The following is a 24,713-nucleotide window of genomic DNA, read 5'->3' as shown; positions in this document are numbered from 1 at the left end:
TCTTAAACTAGCCTTCCTGCACGCCGTCCCTCACCCCAGGCCTCCCCACGAGCACCGCTCACGTGTTTCCAACCAGAACGACAATCAAACCCAAACTTGTTCCATTTGCTTCTACCTGCACATCTCCTGCCCCAACAATGGGACCTTTCAGCTCCCGCAGAAAGCCAGGGCTGTGCACCCTCCCTATCTGTTTTTCGAATTAAGAAGTTAAACAAAAGTCCTCAAGGGCAAAGTTTAACGCTGCGGAAGGAGGTTGTTAATGTGGAATCCAGAACTGGGTGTGACAGTTGGCTTATTTCTCCGGGCAATGTAGGTTATTTAAGGACATTCACACGTTTGAAACTCTGACAAACTCCACGCGCAGAAGTTTGGCTTCCCCATACCCACTCAGGGCTCAGAGCTGCTCAGTGATAGCCATTTTCTTTAGGTTCCAGCCCAGTTAGTGTGCCTGGCGGCGGGACGGGTTGGTGCCATCGGGACTTCAAACGCGGCTGCCGTGGCGCTGCGGCCGTTGCTGCCCCGGGCGCGTGCAGGAAGCGATTGCTGCACGGGCCCAGGTGGGAAAACCCACCTGTGATAAGAGCCTAAATAAAAAAAACCCTACAGCTTTAGAGCTTGCCGGCAAAGCGGCTGTTTGGGCAGCCCAGGTGAACCCGAGCCATGACCGCCGGCACCGGAGAGGGCTCACCGAGGAGCGTTGATTTGTTTGGGGATGACATTTCAGTCACCTCAAGAACTTTGAGGCTCCCATGAACATTAACCCCAGGGAGGTGAATTGGGGTAACAAATCCTTCTGGTTGCAAAGATAAAATGAGAATGTGAACAGTTAGGCAGCAAACTGGGCCTTTTGGCATCACCTTGTGAGAGGTGCCGGGAAGGCTCTTCCCCACGGTGTGTTGTGTGAAAGCAAGGGGACAAAACTGGGCCTTTGATGCCATTTCAAAAGGGTTGCTAGGGTGAGGGGAGGCAGTGGCAGTTCAGCTTCTGGTGCGACTGGCTGGAGAGCTCCTGCACATACAGCAACTGCCTTCAGCCACATCTGAATTCATCCCACTCTTAAAGTGCTTCCTCCAGAGTTTCTCCAGGCCCAAAATCTGATCCTACTGCATAGGACCGAAAGGTGAATATAAAAGACAAGGTCACCTTTGGGCCTGTGGAAGTTATTTTCTTAGAGCTGGGATTAATTATTCAGTAATTATATTTTCCAAGCTGAAATACCAACAGGGACGTAAGTAGCATGTTGGTCATCCCCAAAGGGACATAAAACAGTGAGAGAATCTTCTGGTTGTCCAGCATCCGCACCCGGGAGAGTCACACGCCCCACTCGGAGCACTTTTATATTGTCTGGAGGCAGATAAAACCTGTCCCGGGAGGGACACTGGTCTCCAGGCGATGCGTACAGTAGCTCTGCATACAATAGTTTTTGCGGGAATGCCAGTTGTGGCAAACTGCATTAAATTACGTGCAATAATTTTGTAATATGCACTTTTGCCTGCTGACTATTAAAAATGTATAGTAGTCCAAACCACTTCTCTCCTGGGACCAACAAACTCACTTCAGGCAAGATTTCTGCTTGGGTTCAAACCTCAAGTTGGGAACAGCTAGTGTTTTTAAATAAGTCACCCCAAACCCTCCCAAACCTATGAAAACACACTCATACAGTAACTCCTGCTGTTGTTCCAGACATCTGAATGTTCCAGTAAAGTGTCCCAGCTGGCCCCAGATGTTTCTTAAGTATAAAGCAATGCTCTGAGTGCTGGACCCCCTGCTGCCCCGACCTGGAGCTCAGCGGATTAAAGATTGACTGCACTATGACATATTCGCATTTAGCCTGAATATAATACAGCAAAGACTTATCAATGGCAAATGTTTGAAATGTAACCCAGCCAGCAGAGTAGGCTGGCACTCTGAATATGATGTATAAATAATGTATGGGAACTTAAGATCTAAATTAGATCTACAGGAAGAAAACTTTCCCTTTTCTCTGCCTCTAAAAGAAAAGTTCTCTCACAATGAGGTCATTTTCCTGCCCGTCTTTTGGTTTACAAAATTGCTTTTAGGCAGAGGGTCTTCCCTTTACTTGGGGAACACTTTGCCAGTTACAGTTTTCCTCCAGTTTTCTAAACAACCAAGCAAAGAAGTTCATTTATTTGTTAGTAAATTGACTTTGAAATCTGCAAAATAACTTCTAAACTTTGCGTGGTCGGCTGAAAGCTGACTGCAGCCACGCTAAACTGCAACCCTTGCTGTTTAAAAAAAGAAAAAAAAAAGATAGTGGAGTGAAAGAGAGAGAGGAAAAAGAAAGGGAGAAAGAGAGAGAAACAATCCCATTTTGGTTTTTGTTAGAGGACGGCATACTACATAGATCAGAGACTTTTCAAAAAATAAAAACCCCCACTGTACACAAAGCACAGGAAAATGTGAGGAAAAAAGGAAAAACCTAAAAGCAGCTTAGAATGTGTTAACTCTGCCATTCTGTCAGCTTAAAGAGTATTTTATGCTTGATCAACAGCTCTCTTTTATTATGCTTTTCTTTCATTCATTCAAGACATCAAAGACCAGAACCACCAGTGTACCTGATCTACCAGAAGAACTTGTAAGGGTGTTCTAAAGAAACGGGGGTATTGGGAGCCAGACACCCCTGCGGACAAGGCAGTTCAAAGAGAATATTTCAACAATGATTACATTTTGTAAATCTTTGTACGAAAGACAGCTTATTTCCTGCTTTTTTCATGAAAAATAGATTCTATCCATTAAAGTGAGCCCACAGTATGAAAGTTACTTGAGATCTGAGGTACAGCAAGCGGATTAAGTGGAGGGTGAGATGAAATCTTTGAGAGAGACGATGGCTTTCTCTGATATTTGTCGCTGCCATAAGGTTTTCTGAGTGGGCTAGAAACTTTCTTTTTTTTTTATTATTTATTTGCAGACTTGCTGGTGGCGGCGAAGCCGTTTGTAAAAGCAAAATAAACCGGAATGAATCAGAAAGGAAAATCGCAACAAATAAAAAAGGAACTGAGAAAACAAACGGCTGCAAAAAAAACCTTTTGACATGTTTGAAAGGAAAACTATATATATTTGCCCCGCTCCGAAAATTGCAGGCGAGCCATTTAAATCCTGCAGACAACTCCAAAGTGCAGCGCACAGACCCAAGCCAGCTGTTTACTTTTCCAAGCCCGTGGTGGTTTCTGCATTGATAAACTATATAACCTCACACACACAGAAGGGATTTTAGCTATGCCAGACCTCATTGCTCTGTCCCGCTCTCTTTATGTGCTGTCACAGAATAAAAATGATCCTAACACAAACGCTGAAATAAGATCTCGCTCCAGAAAGAACATCTTTGTAGATATTTCCTGAGTTACTGCCAAGCGGGATTTTTTTTCGCCCATTCATCCTTTCAAAGTTTTGCTATAAACATAGCCAAAATTGTTCGGGAGTAATCAGAAATGACCAAAATATGACCCTCCAGCCAAGGCCAGCTGTGGGGAGAAGGGGAGGAAGCTGCCCCACGCCTGCGGCTGGGACAGCAGCCACCTCTGCCACCATACCTGGGTGATACCCGCCGGCATCAGCACCTTGCTTGCCCCCCTCTGTACATGCTTTTGCAAGAGAAGAAGGAACCAGCGGGATGCATGGAATCAAAGAGGCAAAACCAGCTTTAAACCCACCTCGTGGTTTACATCTACTATTGCGAGGTAAAAGCAAATGCGCTGCGAGGGGGGGGTTGAGTTCTGCGCTTTACGCCTCGTTTTTAGACAGCCCTGTATTTTCCTCTGCTGGAAGCACAGTTAAATTTGCTCGAGAGTGCAACAATTCTGTATTTCTTGCAGCAGATCTCACTCATTTCTTTCCTTTTATGAAACAACACGTGCACGGGGACTTGGAGCCGCTTATAACCTCATGCCGGGAAGTCCCGTGGAAACTGGGACGGCAGACACACCGCTGCAACGGGGCTTTCCAGCATTTTGCTTGGATGAAAGCAAAACCCTTTGGCTCCCTGAAGTACAGCTTCCCCCTGGACACGGCACAAAGCCGCTGGGTGCCCGGGGACCCCCCAGCCCTGAGGGTGGGTGCCTGGGGCCTGCGGCGGCACCGCTCCCAGCCCCTCGCGGCCGCTCGCAGCCCGTCCCAGGCTCCGGCTGCGCCTTCCCAAGTTCAAGTTCAGGTTTAAGGGAAATAAACCGCTCCTCGGGAGCCTGCAGCCAGCCCTCATTTCCATGTGATCCCTCTGAACTTCGCCTGTGCCAGCGCGCCCTGTTTCCAGGGCCCGCCGAAGGAATGTTTTACAGTTAGAGCCCGCAGTGCTTTCTCAGGCATTTCAGACCCAGAGGCCCAAGTTTCAAGCTGCAGCATTAAAAGTTTCCACAGAGCTACTGCGGGGGGGGGGGGGGGAGGGAAATGAGGAGAACAATATCGTCTTAATTGTCTCTATATAGCTCCACAGTTAAAGTATTACTTTTTAAAGGGACATAATTTATTCTGGAGGCACGGTGTTATAACAACCAGTACATACTTTCACCGCGGCGTAACCCGCTCTATTCTTCATTGTTCTTTCTGGTGGTGTTGCTTTTGCAGAACTCCTTGTTACGCCGTCCCCGATACTGTACTTACAGTTTTATTCAATTTAAGCCAGTTCCTGCAGTCCTCAGGCGAGCAACCCCCCCCCCCCCCCCCAAAGCCTCAGGAGTTCTGCCTGCATCAGGGCTGCAAAAATAATCTCCCCTCAACCACCGTTCTTCTCCCCCCCCAAGTTTCTTTACTTTTATTGCTTTAGACAATCGGGGAAAGTCATCCAAAGAAAATCAACCCCCAGCCTGGGCCTCCCAGGCTCGGCTCGCAGCGAGACAGCCCGAGCACACACGCACAGACACACACGTACACACACACCCAGGGGTTTGCCCCAGCACTCTCCTGCCCCGTCCCGTGCCGGCGGAGCCACAGGAGCTACGTGAGGGGCCCAGGGGCCGAGGGGTCCCAGTGGGATGGATGGCTCTGCCAGCAAGCTGCTGCAGAGGCTCTGGCTCTTTGCTCTGCAGTTTGGGGTACAAAAGGTAGTTTTCAGCCTTCTTTTTCCCCATTTCTCCACTGGAGAGCAGGGAGTAGGGGAAAGTCACTACAGTCTTGAGAGGTTGAAAGCTGAGGTGGCCTTTCTCTGCCCTGGTCACCCAGCTCCTGTATCATCCTGGCTCTGACAGCCTCGATGGAGCTATGGTGGACTCATCTGCCACCACATCCCTGTCCAGGGGCTCCCCGTGGTGTAACAGGAGAAAACCCATCATGGATCAAAAGGTAGTTGATCTACAACTACCAAAGGTAGTTCAGCTGCTTTTTTTGGCTGCCCTGAGAGTACTTCAGAGCATACAGAGGAAAGTGAGGGGAGAAAATAACTTGGGCTGGACAGGGGCGTGAGCACTCCCTTCAAAATACCCGCAAAAGCCAGGCCCCTGCCTGTGCTCTTTGTCTGTGGGTGAAGTGAACAAATGAGCAGCCCTGTGGGGAGAGCAAAGTGTGCCCAGCCTGATCAAAACAGGGCAAAAACCAGGGGGGACAGGTCAGTGGGGACCAGGAGGCACAGGGGAGGAATTGGAATGTGGGCAGCAGGAACAGTGGGGCTGGCAGGGCACACTCCAGGCCAAGGGACAGCTGGGGATCCCAGGATGAGGGCACCAAAACAAAACAGCATGTTTTGAGAAGTGGGCAGAGCAAGGTTGGGTTTGGAGACCGCAAAAAAGGAAGAGGAATTGGGGTTTTGGCAAGTCCTAGGTGTTACTGGGCAAGGAGATCAAAACCGGTCTCCAAATTAACACGGGCAGAAATCGGAGCACAGAGGTAACTCTGGCACTTTTGACCTTTTAAAATTACAGGAGACAGTGAGCTGGAGGAAAAATGACTTGATTCATCAGGAAACCCCCCCTTCCCAAAACTCCTCCTAAAAAAAGAAAGCCAACAGGGCAGCGAGCTGAACAAAAAATCTCTCCTGAATGTGGGAACTTTTGACATCTGCCTTTTTCCTGATGCTTTGTACCTTGGTAAACTGCTCTAAGAAAATGGAAGGTCGTACATCATGCTTGTGTTCAGGGATGCAGCTGTGGGGATCCATGAAGGGACTTCTGTCACACTGTGGGAAACCCCATCCAGGGATGAGTCCTGTAAAAATCCACTGGGGCCATTGGGGTCAGGATGCTACAGGAGCAGTGTGAGTGGGGCAAGGAAAGACCACCCCAGGCTCCAGAGGTTGCCAGCTCTCCGTTGGAGAAATGGAAAAGGCTTTGCAGCACATGATCTGCCTTTGGATGAGGAAGGACGTATTAGACATGGTTGGCTAAAGGGAGTTGGGTCTTGGCCTAGCTTGGAGCAATTTTCACACATACTGTGAGATGCCAGTGAACTCCTGGTGGAGTGTAAGTCATTAAATGAGATGAAATTAAACAATTTAGTTATTTCTGCTTCATCATATTTGTGCAGTATGGCAGGCAGAATGAATTACTACTAATGATCAAATTTAGTAATACTAATTAAACTATCTCAATTTAATTAATACTAACAGAGAAAACAGACAAAATTACTAATGTAAACCTTGAACTTAAAATCAAAAGGTGCCTCTTCGCTTTTGTGAGTCACGGAATGTGAGGCTTTTTCCCTGAAAATAGCCTGTGTAGAAGTGGCTCTTTGTACTCCCTAAGTAAGCTGCTCCATTGTATGGATAACTACAGCTCTCCTCCAGCTTTCTTTCTCCCCCTTTTTCTCCTAAATGTTACTACTTTTACTCCTTGTGTTCCCAAAGAGCTTCCAGGAGAAGAATCTGAGCTCTGTTCAGACTCACTCAACATCAACAGCACTGATAAAGCAGTTACCACTACTGGGACAAATTCTGCCCTGGGTGCTTGCAGGAAGAGAGTTTAAAAAGAGCCTGTGGAGCCTCCCTTGCTGGGAAATCAGGGAATCACAGAATGGCTTGGGTTGGAAAGGACCTTAAGGGTCAGATGATCTTCCAAACCCCCTGCCATGGGCAGGGACACCTTTCACTATCCCAGGTTGCTCCAAGCCCTGTCCAACGTGGCCTAAACTTTCAGATTTAGCCTACAAGACCAGTAATTTGGGAAAACCCCAAACCCATCTCTACATCAAGGAAGATGGCTTTAGAGTCCCTGAGAGTTAATACCTGTAGCCACAAAATAAAAACTCCACAGATGCAGAAGACTGCACTGCAAACCCTCTCCATAAAGAAAATTAATTTTAACCTTTATCTTATCTGAAAAAGACTAGATTTACTCTACTGTGCATAGTTATAAGCAAAAGAGAAGCATAATTAAACAAAAATGTTATTGTATTTCTAAAACAAACTCCTGCCAATAACAAATCTTCCAGCTCCTCCTCTCATCAACTTCAGTGAATGTACAGCTGGGTCCCATACCACAGATTCTCAGACATGATCTTTAACCCAAAGGACTACAAGAAAGTCCTTAAAAAAACCCCAACAAACCAGAGAATAGCCAAACAAGGAATATAATGTGTCAAAGTGTTCTTCCAAAACCTCAAATCTCGTTGTTCAGCACATGCAAAGATGAAAAAACGCAAGCCCACATGCAAATGTCATACTTCAGTTTATCCCTTCTTTTTTTTCTTTAAAAATAGATACTTTTTCTGTTGTCATATTTAAAAAGGTGTAGTTATAGCAAAAGCACAAAAGGATACCTGAAGTTGTATAAAGCTGCTCCAAGCAATGCAGAATTGCATAGAATCCTAGAATGGTTCTGGGTGGAAGAAACCTTAAAGCTTATCTTTTTTCATGTCCTGCAGGGCAGGGACACCTTCCACTATCCCAGGCTGCTCCAAGCCCTGTCCAACCTGGCCTTGGACACTCCAGGGATGGGGCAGCCACAGCTGCTCTGGGCACCCTGTGCCAGGGCCTCCCCACCCTCACAGGGAACAATTCCTTCCTAAATGATTGTGTTCAGCCTCCAAGGTGGCTGCAATTGTGTTGGTTGTGACTTTGGTTACTCGTATCTCATAATTAAAATTACATTTCATTGCCTTCTGCAGTTTATTCAGCGGCATCTCTTCATGTGTAATAACCAGTGTTTGTAGAGATGATGTAACAGCTGGGTCACACAAGTGAATATGCCTGAGAATATTATGATTATAGTGTCAGTACTGTTTTCAAAATTGAATATTAATAACTAAAGCAAGTAAAAGGAAACCTAGAAGATATTTTTAAGTTTAGCCTCTTGGTTTTTTTTAGATCTTTTTTTCTTGAAATCCTGGTTTTAAATCAAACTTTTCCAGTTCTACCTCTGTTCAAGCAGAAAATGCTGTCAAAGCAAAAGCCTAAAATGAGACGTGTTTTGCTGTTCTAAACTAAAGCCAGGTAAAATTTGAAAGATTCAATTTCCCATGCTGTTAGCAATCCTTACTAAGAACAGACACCTTTGTCAAATTTAAAATATAAACAGGTTTTACTAAATTGAGGTAATTTTGCTGTATTTCTTTTGAAATCCCAGTCACTTCCCCTAAATGTATGTAATTTACATTTCTCTAGGGCAGTCTAGCACTAGGGAGGTGATACTCAGTGTCTTCGGAACTTGGAATCTGCTGCAAACTGGGGAGTCCTTCTCTGTTAGGAAAAGGCTTCTTTTGGTCCCTTCATGTGGAATTCAGTATTAATTTCAGTGCAGGACAGTCTGTTTTGCAAAGTCTTCACCTCTGGAGCTTATTCATTCCTTGACCTCTGGGTTAGTGCCATTAAGCAAAGGTGATTCTTAGAACACAGGTAGCTTAATGCCTATCCACTGGGAAGGGTGTAGGGATAGTGGCCTTTAATTTTTGACCTTCATTGTAGACTGTGGTCCTAATCCTTTCATTGCAAAATTGTTAAAAAGTGTATATGGCAGTTGGCAAAAAATCTTAATGTTCCAGTAAATGCAAAAGCCATAAATTTAGCTGCTGACCTTTTCCATCCAGGTCACATGTGACACCTACTGGAGTTTGTCAGGCTGGGTGGAATTTATGGAGCTCATATAGGTATCAGCTGCGAAGGCTGAACTTTCATGAAATGTCTTTCAAAGGCACTTCCAAAACCCTTGTAAAAAGTCAGTATGGCTTTTTTCTTTTTTAAGGGTATACATTCTGCACACATTTTATAAGGTCTCATCGTGCCACCTCTGCAAATCTTCAGCACTCGGGAAACTTCAGCTCTTAGATTATTACTCTTCACAAAACAGAGAAATCAGGCCAGGCATGTAATTATTGTGATTACCAACTTTCAGCAGCCCCTTCCCAAGCCTGGCTCTCTGTGCACTCCTTTCTTTCTGGTGTGCAGCCTCCTCTTGCCCCTCTCTGGGATCGATGGTATCGATGGCGTATTGTCAGTCAGAGAAATGGGATTTGATAGTGCCCTCAAGCAGTTGCAAAAGGAGGGAAGGAATACAAAACCCACCCAGGTCCCCACCGGCAGCGTGAGATCAATGCTCTCAATAATACGTTTGCCGCCACGTAGCGCCCTAACTGTCGCAATTAATAATGTAGAAGGAGCTGATTAACTTAAGTAAAGTGCTCTCCACTGTGTAAACACATAAAGATCTATAGGGCCAAAGAGGAAAGAACGAACAAAACGTCATTTTTATATTTTATGTGGACACATTCTTGCTTTCTATTCTGCTCTTGTAACAATTACTGTACTAGCCACTCTGACAGAGTCAATAAATTGATCGTGGACCTGATGCAGCAGCGAGCAGACTAATCCAATACAGCATTATCTGCCATGGAGGCTGGGGTGGGCAGTGGTGGCCAGGAAATCAGCCAAGCCAGCCAACAGCAGCAAGAGGCTCATAGCTATAACCTTGCCCTAGACTGGCTTGATTTGTGTGTGTGAACATAGGGATGGAGCAGTGCTCTGCCCATGCTGCACCCTCAAAGCCCTTTCAAGACTCCAGTTGGCCACAGGACCCCGTGGTTCAGCAGGGATCAGCCCCTAAACAGGACCCTGTGGCTCGGGGAGGTTCAGCTCCACTTTCATTTTCTCATGTTGGCAGCCATGAATTTGAACACCTGACGACTTTCTCCCCCACCACGCCGAACTTTCTCCCCTCAACTGCACCCACCACAACACAGCAAGAACTGCTGCCTGTCTGCTGAAAAACAAATCTGGGAGTCCCCTTCCATGCCCCCTGACCTGTGAACACAGGGAATGTCACATTTTGTCATCTTAAATGGCCACTTGGGTCTGGTATTATGTCTCTGACAGTGGTTGCAGTCCTCTTGGGAGGAAGCTGCAAGAATCCCTACAAAGGAGATGGACCAAAATGATTTGGCCTGAGGGGAAACGTCTTCCCAGCCCCATGCAGTAAGTTGTAGGCCTTGTAAATCCATGTTAGCAGGGAATATGAGATTGAAAAAATAAAAATAAAAGAAAGTTTCCTGCTGAATGGAAAAAAGAAAACTGTTTTTTTGGCAGAAGTTCTTCAAGAAGGAGAACATAGGCCATTGTTATTATGAAGACTTTTCAATGAAAACACAGAAAATCATTGCCTTTTAGAGTAATTGTTTAGCTAAAGAAAGGTTACACAGCTTGTAGAGAATTTAGTTAGAAATTAAATCTCTCCAGCTCATTCATCAAATTTCTGCATTTGCCAACTCTTCCCACCAGGCCCACACTTACTTCTTCCCTTTCTTCTCCCCCACTGTGGAATAAGTAATGGCCATAAAACCCACAGAAAGGCAGCCTTGCGCACAGGCTTCCTGGTTATTGTGAGGAGGGGGAAAACTCAATAAGTTTAATTGCTTAGTTTGGGAAATTCGTCTATGTCCATTGTAAATAATTCTATGCTGAATCTACTGGAAATAGGATGCTGAGTGCTGGTTTCCAAAAAAGAGTCTGAACTGTTCACCAGAGCCTATGAGGAGGAGGAAGAAAAAGCCCAGGAATAAGGATCTCCCCTGCTGAGGACTAACCCAGGCATTTTGGGACTGATTTGGCTCCAGCCCACTTTGAAGATGCAGCCAGATGATGGTATTGGGAAGTTTTCTGCGAATCTTTACCTTTATAGTGCAATATGTGCTTTTCTTTTTGAGGTGTGCTGTTCTCAGCTCTTTCTAAGAACTGACCTGAGAGTGGAATTCCATAGTCCTGCTCTGTGCAAGTTAAGTGGGCTCTGTGCCCTGAGCTGAACGGGAGGGAAGGGGAGTGACCCTCATTTCTGGTCACCTTTGTGAACCTTGATAGAGTCTGGCACTGCATTTTCTCTCCACACTCTCTCTAGACTCATTTCAGAGCCTCCCTCAAGTTCAAAATGGTATCGCTATGTCCTGGGTGGAAGAAGAAACACAGCACCAACATTCAGGTCATGTGTCAGTACCCTGATGCCACTGGTCCAACAGCAAAACACTTTTTGGACAGAGATCAAAACTTTGAGTGATCATAAGAGGGCTCAGGCCTCCAGGTGTTGGAGTAGAGCAGCCCTCATTTCCCTTTGCCAATATGGGAGCAGAGTGATCCCTCTAACTTCAGCACCTCTAGAAAGTAGCCCACACCCCAAAACTGTATTTTTATATCTGATCTATGCAAATTTCTCTTCTCTACACACTAGAGATGTTACTCCTTCGTGGAAATGGTGTTCTGAACCTCCCACTACATTTGCTGGACTGGACAAGAGAAAGAAAAGGAGCAGTCAAGTCTCTGCTTAAAAGTGCTTTACAGCTGAAATTGGACACATGTACTGGCTTAGGGAGGTTACTGTATGGAATATGGAATTCTTAGGGGGCTGATTCAAACAAATGCTTCCAAATTGGTGTTCTTCATCTCCATTCACAGTCAGACACAAGCAGTACGTCCAGTCTCGAGGATGAGTGTTCTGATCCTGAGGAGGGACAGTCCCCTGAGCAACAAGTAGCTCTGACCTGGCTTATAAATAGTTCTGCTCAGAACCCCCAGAATAAAAGGCCTGGTGTTGTTCCTGCAGCCTCTCATGTTCTCTGCCATGTCCCCCACACCCCTCGAGGTGTCCCTGCCCTGCCCCACGTGCGGCGCGAGGCTGTGGCTCAGCACAGTGCCATGAAACGCTGCCCTACCCCTGCCTCCTCGGGGCCAGCAGGTCCTGCCTGTCTGACCAGTGCCATTCCTGGGCTCTGGGAAATGGGAGGAAGGCAGCAGGGTGTGGAGGCAGAAAGGCCAGGCAGCCCATGGTGCTCATTAATAAAGCACACGGCCACGAGCTGTGCCGGGCTCAGCGTCCCCTTGGGAGGGGGCAAAGGGCACAGCACAGTGGCAGCGAGTGGCAGGGATGGAAAATCCCTGTGAAGCCAGGCACACGTTTGATTTGTCCAGAGGAAAATGTGTGCACTGGTTTCTTTCTTCCATAGGGTGGCAATGGAACCTGGGCACAGAGCAGCTCTGTGGTTTCAGCTGCGGGAGCAAAGCGCTGGAGGAGCTGCATCAGCTTCCCAGTCAAGGTGCTGACTTTGATCTATGGATCCTATACGCTTTTGGGGCCTGCCACCTACGGGGCTGCTTCCCTGCCTCCCCTCCTCCAGCCTGCAGAGGGGCATCACCTGCACCACACTCCTCAGATTCCAGTGTCTGGGCAGCAGCGCCTGGCTGTTCTCACAGAAGGACCCTCTACTCTGGAATTTGCCTCCCCCCCGGTCTGACAGAGCTCACATCTGCTATCCTACAGGACACAGCATCCAGCTCATTTTTTTTTCTCGTGCCCTTTGTTTTAAAGTGCTGCCAGTGAAAAATTGCAGGTTGCAGTTTGCTCTCTAAAAGGCTTGTGGGGAAGCAAAACAGGCTTTGCCTTGTCTCTGGGAAAGAAAGTAATTGTACAATTAGGTTTGTGTATGCACCTGAGGCACATGGTGGGTTTTTTTTAGAAATAAATAAAAGCCCAAAAAGAGAAAGCTACAAAGATACCACTGTCTAATTTGGGAAAGGCGGAGAGCGGGAGCAGATCTAAAGGAGTTAGCTAAACTTCAGTGATTTCCCCCTAAGTTACTACTGCTCTTTTAAAGAATGTATTTCACAGGGTGCATTTTTGTACCTGCTCCTTATAAAGCTGTTCTGCTGAGCTTGCTGTTTTTCATACCTGTTATTTTGCTGCCTAGATAAGCTTGTTTGACTTTTGGGGTTTTTCTTAGACTTTATTTCAGTGTTCTAGGCAGGTTACAGGCCTTTTGTTTCAGTTGCTTTGTGTTATAAAGGATGAGCTCTAGACAGAGCTCTCTTGTAGCTGGGTGGCTCTAGGGCCCCACCAGGGAAAGTGTAAAAACACAAGACCTTTGCTTATTACCCAGGATCTGACTGTGCTTGGGCACTGTGCAAAGGCAGAACCAGGAAGAGCTTCTACTTCTGTTCTTCTAGAAATAAGTTTTATCTTTTCCTACAGAAAGGCAAGGGAATAAATATTTGGGTTTGTGCTTATCCAAGTTTTAGCAACTACCTGGGATGGATCTGATATAAAGTGTGTTTACATTAGAGAGGGATTTTTCCTGAAAGAGCTGGTCAGGGCTACAGGATTCACTTTCTCATAGGGTAAAGTGGTTGATTCTCTGCCTGGGTGCCTGCAGTGGGAGGCAGTTTCTGTTCCCTGCATCCTCATAACCTCCCTGTGCAGGGCACATGGGCCACTGGCAGGTAGGAGCGATTAGATGGAGCAGGCATGTGTTTCTCAGGAGCTGTTTTTAGCACTCCAAGTACAATTTCCAGGAAGATGCAGGCTAAGTAGGTGGCAAACAGGACTCAGCCTAGTAAACAATGTTTAGTGTGAAGTGGAGCTGCAGCACTCTGAGTACAGCACGCTGATCCCTAAAGGAATTTTGTACCCTAGAGCAAAGCCAGGGCATTAGAGAGCAGCTAACAGCTTTTGGAGTGGTGAGTGGCAAGCCCTGGTCACAGGCTGCTGGTTTAGCATTCCCAGCTGCATGCACTCCCAGCCCATAGCCTGTGTTTCACTATTAGTTTTAGGATAAAAACACCCCAAAATCCAGATCCCTTTATTCACCTTGTTGCTATGGACAGGCTCGTCCCTAATTAATGTGATGGGACTTTCCCATCCCTCTACCACTCTCCGTATTACAAGTCCTTGGCAATATGAGAGACGTATCTATTACTTAGTCATGAGGTGTCCAGACCAACTTGCTTTTGAAACCAGAGTCCCTGTACCCCAGGCATCCTGTATTTCTGATTTGCATATGGAAAAGGCAGTTAAAAAGCTGATGCCCCCATATTGCTTGCGAGTCAAGTAGCAAAAGTAAATGATTTATCAAGCAAAGGTTACAACACCTGTGCCTTTTTGTCAACATATACAGGGGATGCCAAGTCAAGTGTTGCTTCTAATAGCGCAAACAGAAATTTAGATTCAAATAACCCCCCAGACAGGACAATTGTGCAGTGAGTGGAGTGGCAGAGTGATGGATGGTATAAGCAGAGGATGGAGAAACAAATGAACTGAAAAGTTTGGAAACTGCTAAAACCAGGCAAAGCCAACAGCCCTTTGGGGGCTTTTGTTACTGAATCAGAACTACTGACTTAAAGCCGTTTAATTCCCCATCTCTTCTGTCATGGAGTGGTCATCCTGTTACAACCTTTGTTGACACAGGAAGATGGCTTTTTTATAAATATTATATAAATTCTATAAAATTCCTTTAAGGGGTTATATTTGACACAACATGACATAAATCAGAACATAGTGCTCATGGAAACGGCTACTGATAATTTTTCTAATACCGATTAAGAAAGGTGTGTACAGGGTTTGGTTGTTTAGAAGCAGCCCGGGACAGAATGATCCTTGCCCCAGCCCAGTCATGCTGCTGTACATTTGCCTGGGATTTTATTCCAATGTTCTGTGAATGCCCATGTATGGGAACCTGCTCCTGTGCACAGACTCATTTCTGCAGCATCTGAAGACTAATGATGATGTCCAATGTTGCACCAAGCAAATATCAGAGCCACCAAAAAGCTGACGAAAATACTTTCATATGAGTTGTAGCTGGACCATAATTTTAAAAAAGCAGATGTTCAGATACAGCCTTCATTTTTATTTTGTTGTTCCAGCAGTAAAGAGTCGCTTAGCCCTTATATTTAAGCTTAACTTCCAGAAGCTCAGAGTGTTCCCTGCTTCCTCTTGTCTCAGGGAGCTGTGTCCCTGGCAGGTAGTGGTCCTCAGGACCTGCATCTTAGCCTGACTCTGAATGTATTATAAAGATCCTGATGGAAAGGAGCCACCCCAGCTGCTTTTTATAACACAGTCCTATGTGCTTTTACATTTTCATTTTGAAAATATCCTAAGTGGTCGTTCTATACACTAATGCTCTGCAAAAAGAGCACAAAAGCCTGTCTTTGTTTAGAGGAATGCTACATAAATCCCAAATCATTGCAGTTAGCACTTTTACCTCACTTCTCTGACTCAAAGCACAGTCATCTTCAGAGTTCTTTCATGAATAAGTAGTGAGTTTGCTGATAAATTATATATTTAGTATCAAGTGGGTTGTGGTGGTGTAATGATGTATAGAAGCAGGGAGATGCAGCTGGAGTCAGAGACTGGAAGTCAGTCTCCTTGCCCACTGCAGCATGTTAGACTTTAATTGAAAGCTGTGCTTGAGTATTGTTTTTCACTGTACAGCATTGTTATTCACTACACTGCATTACAGAGGAGCACTTAAAGTAACGCTAGAGCACTTTAAAATGATTTAAGTCATAAATAAGGAGGGTAAAAGTTTACAGTCAACAAACTTATCTGGGAAACTTAGGCTGCAGGATGCAAGTAAGTTTTAAATATTTCTGGAGACTTAATACTGTTGTGTCTTACTACATAATCAATTTACCAACTAGGAGTTTTTCAAGTCTTCTGGAAAAGGTAAGTAGCATTCTCTAAAGGGTTTCAGGTTTCCTGAGCTATGAAGGAAAAGACCAAGTGCTTAAGGACTTTAGCAGTGCACCTTAACATTCCTGTTTCCTGATTTCAGCGTATTTCTGTGTATTCCAGTTGCTTCCAAAACAACTGGAGAAATATGATTTAAATGTGAAGGTGCACGAACACTTGTCGCACACATGAACCCAATAAAGAACAAGGCTGGAAAAGTAGGGTGCAGGCTGAGTTTTGTTAAGGCATGAAAATACCCCCCAGAATCTGATGGTTAAACCCCTCTCTGCATTGCTGTTGTACTTTCTGTGACCCTATTTAATGCAGAGAAGTTTGAGATTCGAATATAGTTTTAACCTGTGCTGTGCACAGAGCTATAAACTAAAGCCCCTAACAAATTGTACACAAAGAACAGACAGCAAAAAACCACGTTGTGCTCACAGGCAGCTGCTTGCAGCCCTGTAAACTGAAAATCTTTGGGAATGAGTGACCTGTGTTTCAGTGACACTGGAGGTGCTGAAGCCATCACAACGAGGAGTCTGTCTTCATGCACCTACTGTGGCTTGTGACAGCCATTAATCTGCACACTAATTATTCAGAAGCCTATAAACCATTCGAAAGAACTTACAAGAGCTAAGGGTAGTAATGCCCAGTTTGCTAGTTATTTGAATTATTACTTTTTAGTCATTGCAACCAGCTCAAAACAAAATCACAAATATTTTGTGCAGTTGACCTTTAAAAGAATTGCGACGTAGTCAAGCAATCACTTCAAACTATAAACTACAGTTGTCCTAAAGCACTAACTCTGCTCACTTTTTTATACCTTCCCCCCCATGATAACGTGGTATTAAGCCCAGACTCAATTTTTTCAACATCTGGCTCAAATTAGCTGCTAACAAAACTGCCAACAACTATTTTCTTAATCGACCCTGGGAATTTGATACAGCTTGGAAAAAGCACATTTAAATCTCGTCCTTCTCCTAAAGAAACACAAATGTTTACTTGAGCTTCTGATTTGACCATAGCAGGACCATGAATTCAGCTAACCCAGCTTTATAGGCCTGCCTCAACTGGACTTTTTTCTCTCTGTGTAAGGAAACAGATGTGCTCACAATTACAAAATCTCCTGCTCGCTCAAAGCCCACCATGCAAATGACCAACCAGGAATTTGAGTATTTTTTTACATGGAAGTCACTGGAGCAGTCTCCCGTTGTGTCTGGTGGGGGACCACAGGGCACTGTTACCTGATGAGTCTCTCTGAGCTCCTTTTGCATATCACAGACTGGTTGGGGTTGGGAGAGACCTTAAAGCTCATCTTGTTTCATGGGCAGGGACACCTTCCACTATCCCAGGTTGGTCCAAGCCCCGTCCAGCCTGGCCTTGGACACTGCCAGAGATCCAGGGGCAGCCACAACTTCTCTGGGCACCCTGTGCCAGGGCCTCCCCACCCTCTCAGGGAAGGATTTCTCCCTACCATCTAATCTAAACACACCTAATGCAGTGCCTGGGGAGCAGGTTGGAGCCAAAGCCTTTGAAACCCCGGCCATAGAGCAAACAACTGCGCGCTGGGAGCCAACACCTTAGAAAGCGAGAGAGGCCCTTCCAGTTACGAAAGCAGCGTTATTACCACACAAGCCCAAAAAAAAAAAAAACAAACCACAACAGACAAACAAACTGCAAGTGACATTTCACTGTAGTTACTGAGACCATGTGGGTGAAGTGACAGCGGCAGTGCAGCTGCTCCGCAGGGACACGTTAGAGGACACTGGAGGAGGAGAAGAAGAGGCTGCAGGCAAACAGAGAAGTCGAAAGCGGCCCACCTGAGTCTGTTGAGGGATATTTACAAAGCTTGGATCCCGTGGTCCAACACTGACGAATCGGTTTGCGGGGGAGGTGCTGGGTGTCGAGTAGGCTGTGAAGGGAAGGGACACATGCGTTGAGGAAGCGGCACTAGATTGCACACGAACAACACCAAAACACACTGTCTCAGAGCCACCTAAGCAGATGTTTAACATAGAAATGTGCAAACGTTTTAGAGAGCGAGAGTTTGGTTTGAGACACTGGAAAGGTTTGGGCTTAATGGTGGGGGTATCAACACGTAGGGGACTGGGCTGCTGGGAGAGGGGACAGCCACAACGTGGGCACAGGGGAGGGTGTGCAGCTCTCCAGCCTGAAGGAGAACCATTGCAGGCCTTTCCATGATGGGCTGGAACAGGAGATTCCTGCAGGTCCTGACTGTTTTCACTGGAATGTCTGGTATCTCTATTTTTAACAGAGTTTTGTATAGCAATACCGAGTGCTCATTAACAGATTCAGACCCTTTATTTCATGCTAATCCAGCATTCTCTCTGGATATAAAGTTTTGGTTTTCATACTGCTGTGGTCTGCACTCTAAAATGTTCACTTGATGTGTTTGACAAACTAGGAAGATCCTTTCGGTAAAAAATTAATGGGTTGCAGTTTCACTGGGGTGGTAAGTGCAATCAGTCTGAAGGCTGAAGCTGCCTTTAAAAACTGGAGTGGCTCCCATAAATGTAAAGCTATTAAATGCAATGCAAGCCAAGAACCCAGATTACTTCCAAACTTGAAGTACTTTAATGATTTTATTGTTGCATTATATTCTCCACTGCAACTGTCCACAATGCCACGTACTTCCACATCCAAAAGCTTTCAATGCATTTTTAGTCTTCTTCTCATTTTAAAACCCTCACACAACCTTCTCCCTTCCTCAGTTTTTTGCATGTTTACATCTAATTTCAAATAACCTACATAGATGCCTTAATACAAAGAGGGCTCCTGTCTATTTTGAATATATTTGTGGGAATGTATTCTGTTGAATAAAATCCCCAGACAACCTAACTATCCAATGAAGAGACAAAAAAACAATAGTAAAAGGAAAGTCACTTGCCAAATTCCAGTCAGGCTAAATATAATGTTGAGGCCTCAATGTTACAGTAGAGTAGAGGGAGTTAAGAGGCAGAGAAGACACTGAGTTGGCTGTGTGGAGGAAACCCTGTTGCCTTTCTGAAGGCAAATGTTTGGTGAAGAGGTATTACACTGGAGAAAACATTAAGACTGTGCCAAATCAGAACAATGCTCCACCTTAGCCATTGTCACCTCTCTTAGAAGCTATAAGCAAATGCAACCAAAACAGGTCACATATTTACTTTCTCCTATTCTTTCCCAGCTCTGATTATTTCCAGCTCAGGGACTTCCTGTAGTTAAGGCCCTGGAGGGATTTCTCACTGATGAATGCCCAATCTGCACTTGGACCCATGTGGATGTTCTGCATCCCACGAAGCCCTTGGGTGAGGAGTTCCCAAGTCTAGGAACATGCAGGACCACATCCTTCCCTTCCCTCTCTGCCCAAGTCTCACAAACATCTTGTGAAGCCTCTTAGTTCTTACAGTTTCATCAGAAAACTTCCCTTTCTCAAGATTCCCTGAAATCACCCCAGGAACTGCATATCTTCATTTCCTGCTGATATGAGGGGAGATAAGGCACTCCTGGATTTTAACAAGGAATTTTTCCCACTTGTTTCTGGTGAGGTGATCTTTCCTCTCCAAGAAGCTAACACATGCAAAAATCATGCAAGGAACACTTCTCCTTCACAGAGTCTTAAAGGAATTTAAGTACACTAATTCGTCTTCCTGAGATAGTTTTGCAAATTGTGGTGAATATTACAAACAGATACACTGGGTGTTACTCGTACCTGCAAATCAAGGAAGAAATTAACTGAGCAGATCTGGTGAGATGTTCTCCTCACCTTTTTACCATGTTAATTTGGTTAATAATTCAGAGAATCCACACATTTGCAAAGGACATTTCCCTGTTGCTAGTGCCATGTATTAAGATTCTTCTGTGCTGTTCTTGTGGCAGGTTTTTTTTTAACTAACTAATGAACTAATGTTGTGCAAGACTAAGAATTCCTTCTGCAGTGGGGAAAATTAACTTAGAGCTCAAAAATCAAACATCTGTTGTTTGGTTCTCCTGGTCTACTTTTAAGGAAGCAGATTGAGTGGAGAGGCCATTTAATCCCTTAGAGCAGGTAAGTTCCACCCAGAAGGGAAGGAACTCAAGATCTTGTTTACAGTTCCCAGTTGGCAGATACTTTTGCTGTGATATTTGGTAGAAAATCAAAGGGGAACCAGCAGAATGCTGACTTAAATGGCTTCTCTGTTCAAACAAAAATTCGAAAGCATTTGAAAAGTGTGCAATATGCACAGAAGTCCCCTCAAAGCTCGCTGGGTGAGTTGCTATGTATACCTTCCTTCCCTTCCAAACGATGTTTAACTTGCTTTCTGAAAATACTCGGATGTCAGCTTGGTATTTCCTTCAGGTCATATAACTGCCTTGCTGGAGCCAAGGGGGGAAGAGCACCAAAATGACAAATATGCAGAGGATTTACACTGGACTCTCCCAAGGTGCTGTTCCCTCTTCGCTGTAAAATGTCCCGGGATGTTTGCGGATTGTTAGGGGCCATTTTGGCTCGGAATATTAAGCTGATGTGGAACACACATTCCCCTGTTAGGGGGAAATTTGTTTCAGTAAAAGAGAGAAGTACTGAGTGTTGCTTAGACCATGATCAACTTCCAGCTGCATCTTACTGTCTTCAGATAAATACCCTTGTTTGACATGGAAGTGGGATCCTGGAAGTCTGATCCCTAGACTTCGCTCCAAAATTAGGATGGGGCAAACTGTCTCACTGGATAAAGTTGGGTCACATTGTATTATAGCATACATATAAGCTAAGCTTATGCTGGGGTCTTCAAACTCCAGTCTGGGAAAAGCCAAAGCATGGAAAGGAACAAGGAACAGCAGCCAGGTCTCTTAGGCAGATCTTCTCCAGATCTTATCAGCTTTGCTCCATGGGAATTGCACAGACCTACTCGAGGTTACATCAGCTGATAGCTGTCCCGTTGGGCATGAACAGAAACAGCTTCCTGCCCAGCCTGCTCTTTCTGCTACTGAGATTCACTAAGGATTGTCTGCAACATCATAGCCCACAGCCAAGGAAATGAATGTGATGCCACAAATTTGGTATGATGCTTCACTTCAGGAACAAGCAAAACAGGGGCTGGCAGAGAAAGAACATTTGCTCACACAGACAGCTTTGATATTCAGCCAAAATGGCAAGAAATTGTATGAAAGACAAGACAAACAAACAGTTTTGGGGATGCTGTGTGTTTTAAAGTTGCCTGCAGTAGGGAAATGTTACTTTTAAATATACTTTCCTGAAATAATTGCTATTAAGAGCAGGAGTGTGTAATTTATCATGGTTCTGGATTAAGAGGATAAACTTCTGTTTGGGAAAGATGATTTGGGTGAGTGATGACCTAATGTACCTCTTGGTCTTCCTTTTACAGACCAAGATGACAGATGTGTTTGATGTGAAGAGTTGTCCTGTTTCTCATGCCATAGCAAGAGGATTAACTGGAAGAATGTGGTGCAGTAGAACGATTCCTACTGCAGTGCATTCTGCAGCTGAGAATCTGAGCAGGAACTGCAAATTTTAGCAAAATGAATGATAGAATCAACCCTCTTTTTTATGGATGGGGAAAGGAGCGAACAGAAAGCTCAAACTTGCCCAGAAGATGCTCAGTCAATGCATAGCAGAGGAAGGGAGAGAAAGCCAATCTGATTGCAGGATCACGGAAATGTTTAGGTTGGAAAAGACCTTTAAGATCATTGAGTCCAACTCCTACCCCAGCACTGCCAAGGCCACTACTAACCCATGTCCCCGGGTGTCACATCCACATGGCTTTTAAATCCCTCCAGGGATGGGGACTCCACCACTGCCCCTGCTCCAGTGCTTGACCACTATTTCTGTGAAGAAATTTTTACCAATATCCAACCTAAACCTCCCCTGGTGTGACTTGAGGCCGTTCCCTCTCCTCCTGTCCCTGTTCCCTGCCAGCAGAGCCTGACCCCCCCGGCTGCCCCCTCCTGTCAGGGAGTTGTGCAGAGCCACAAGGTCCCCCCTGAGCCTCCTTTGCTCCAGGCTGAGCCCCTTTCCAGCTCCCTCAGCTGCTCCTTGGTGCTCCAGACCCTTCCCAGCTCCATTCCCTTCCCTGGACACGCTCCAGAGCACTTCAATGTTTTTCTGCTGGATTCGAGGTGTGGCCTCAGCAGTGCCCAGCACAGGGGACAGTCACAGTCCTGGTCCTGAGGCCACACCAGTGCTGATCTAGGCCAGGTGACAATGGCCTTCTTGGCCACCTGGGCATACCTGGGCTCATGTTCAGCTGCTGCTGACCAGCATCCTCAAGTCCTTTTCCATCTTTCCAGCCCCTCTGTCCCAAGCCTGGAGAGTTCCATGGGGTTGTTGTAACCCAAGGGCAGGAGCTGACACTTGGCTTTATGAATCCTGTACTACAGCCACAAGATCATTCTTCTCATCCTGACACAAAGGCCATTTAACAAGAAAGCTCCTTTGTTGAAAGGGACATTAACCAGTAATGAGTTCGTTAAAGTTGTTAAGAGTTGTGAATCTCAGAAAATAACACTTTGTTTAAAAAAGCTGTTTAAAAGTCAGGGTGTACATGATGGCAGTATCTTAGACTCTGCTCTGGAATGATTCAATTATGATAGTGATAAAGCCAACTAGAACGTAGTGGAGGTGGTGTTTGCTTTGGGCAGTGAGATATTAAACCCCAAAACTGCCAAGTTCAAGAAAATATTGTGTTATGCTTGTAATGGGTTACCAACCAAAGAAAATCAAGAAGAGATCTGAGATAAGATAATGTTGGGACTGCTTCTGATATCAAAGATGTGTTCTATTGAAAAAGCTTTCTGTGGAGGAAAAATGGACCTCCCCAAACCTTGTGAATCCCATTTCCATTGTGTCATCTGACTGAGGAAAATGCTGGCTTTCCAAAGGGATAGGATTCGCAGCTGAAATTGTCAGCTCCCAGAGCATGCCTGGCCACCCAGTAGCAGCAAATCCCCAGTGTGCATCTCCAGGGGCTCTTCCTTCCTTGGACAGCACTAATGTTCATGTTTTGGTTAATGTCACAGCTGGAGAGTTTCACTATTGCTCTGAGAATCATTAACCACCTTGTTGTGATTTTTAGCTCTCGTTCCCAGGAGGCCATGCTGTATTGAACAGCTGCTCCTGGCTCCTGCACCCCTCAGGAGGGCCATATTCCAATTTTTGGTTGGGCCGTGACTGCATTTTGTTTCTGCTGAGGGCTTTCTCCTAGACCAAAAAAGGGAAGGAGAACGCAGCAAATGCCAATCCCTTTCACACCATTTCCTTGGGGGGGGGGGTGTTCATTCTCTTCCACATGGCTAAGGAGACAGTCTGGCCAAAATTTAGCATCGCTCTTGCCTTTGTTGCATAAGTGACTTTCCAATATCCTCAAGCTCTGCAGGGCAGTCAGCCATAGCCCGGCGACACTCCCAGAACCGGTGCGCTCCAGCAGCTCGTAACCATGGAAAACACCTTTTTGTGCGGCTTTTATGGAACTCTGGTGAATCTGCACTCGCTATTTGAAGGCTAATATTTAGTTAAGGAAAAAATAAACACGGAGGGAAATGGAGGGCTGGTCCTGATTGACACACTGAATGGAGCCCAGTGGGTCCTCCTGGCAAACCCTGGCCGCGACGCCTGAAACTTCAGTTTGCTTTGCCCTTTATGTAGCCAATACTTCCACTGGCTTTGGTTTATATGTCATAGTTTTTCTTAGAAAATATTTCCTATAATCTACTTTTCTGTAAAATTTGTCCCTAAATTAAATTATATGCTTCTTTACAACTCGAGTCACTGTTATTCAAACCCCTCACCAAAAGGAAGATGCGTGCCTGAGTACGTACAGAACTATATGTTTAGACATCAGCGTGGCTAATTAACAAACAGTAATTATTTTCCTAATCTTTTGTTTAAATACCATTAACTGGCTGCTCTTGAGAAAACCTCCATTCCCAATTAACGTGGCAGCTGTCTGCTGAACACAGAGCCCAGTGACCAGCCCCAAGCTGACACCGATGGATGTCCTGCTCCCTTCAGAGGAGAAATGCCCATTTTTCTGCCAGCTGAGAATACGGCCAGACACACTCTGAGCTTGTTTACACAATCACAGTATCATAAAAATTAAGATTACTGCTAAATGTTGTTGGGAATCTTTTTCTTTTTGACACCAGACCACTGCCAGTAAACTGAGTCACAACCGTAATGACAAGTACACACTGACCTAGTTTTGTTTTTCCTGGTTCTGAAGACAAGGAAATAGTAAGGCATTGCTGACTGTGTTCAGTGATAACTATGACTAAACATTAACCTTTTAGATCCCACCGCTGAATCTTATTGATAGGACTTGAAAGTCCCCTCAAAAAGTTCTGATAGCACCAGTGTTGGTCTAAGGTCAGAAAGAGGAGCGGAGGGGACGGAATGAATCAACTTCTTCACTCAACAAAAATCTGCTGATCAATTCGTGAAGTCCTGATTCGAGAACATCGCGTTCACAATCTTACCAGACTGTCTCATACTAAAACCCATTTCAATTTCCAAGCGAGCCAGAGCATCTTGCTGAGTTTGCAGTTGATGCACTATCGTGTAGCAGAAGGCAATGAAAACCTCTGAGGAACTACCAGATTTTAAAAATGCCCCCTGGAACCTGTGCAAGTCTCCTGAACAGTATATAAAGCTTTAAAAACCTAGGCTTCACTTGGTCTGAAGAGTGAGTACCTCTTTGCACATCAAGCAGTGGTTGCATATAGCATTTAAATAATAAGCTTGAAAAGCACACAAAGGGATTTGCTCTTTCGATTAGATTGATTTTTGTTTGTGGATGTTATTTGGACTCCCTTCACTGTGGAACAAGTCCCCTACAGTTGCCATTAAAGCACTGAAAGCTT

At 45.2% G+C, this 24,713-nt stretch overlaps 1 protein-coding gene across 20 annotated transcripts in view; it reads right to left on the bottom strand.

Annotated features, from left to right (window-relative positions):
- Nucleotides 1–24,713, bottom strand: part of NFIA (nuclear factor I A) — a 350,471-nt gene that overhangs the window by 12,168 nt on the left and 313,590 nt on the right. For 15 of the 20 annotated variants that reach the window (XM_032118436.1, XM_032118437.1, XM_032118444.1 and 12 more), the window contains one exon: nucleotides 17,678–17,769. The exons of 3 other annotated variants lie outside the window; for them this stretch is intronic. In XM_032118436.1, the coding sequence (XP_031974327.1) occupies nucleotides 17,678–17,769 (92 nt within the window). Of the gene's footprint in view, nucleotides 1–17,532; nucleotides 17,770–24,713 lie in introns of those variants that run through there. 2 more of the 20 variants (XM_032118434.1, XM_032118435.1) reach the window with 1 other exon arrangement.

The sequence above is a fragment of the Corvus moneduloides genome, chromosome 9 (assembly GCF_009650955.1).
Source record: "Corvus moneduloides isolate bCorMon1 chromosome 9, bCorMon1.pri, whole genome shotgun sequence".
NCBI classification, from domain to species: domain Eukaryota; kingdom Metazoa; phylum Chordata; class Aves; order Passeriformes; family Corvidae; genus Corvus; species Corvus moneduloides.
Note: the sequence above shows the minus strand (reverse complement) of the source record. Positions and strands in the feature narration are given on the sequence as shown.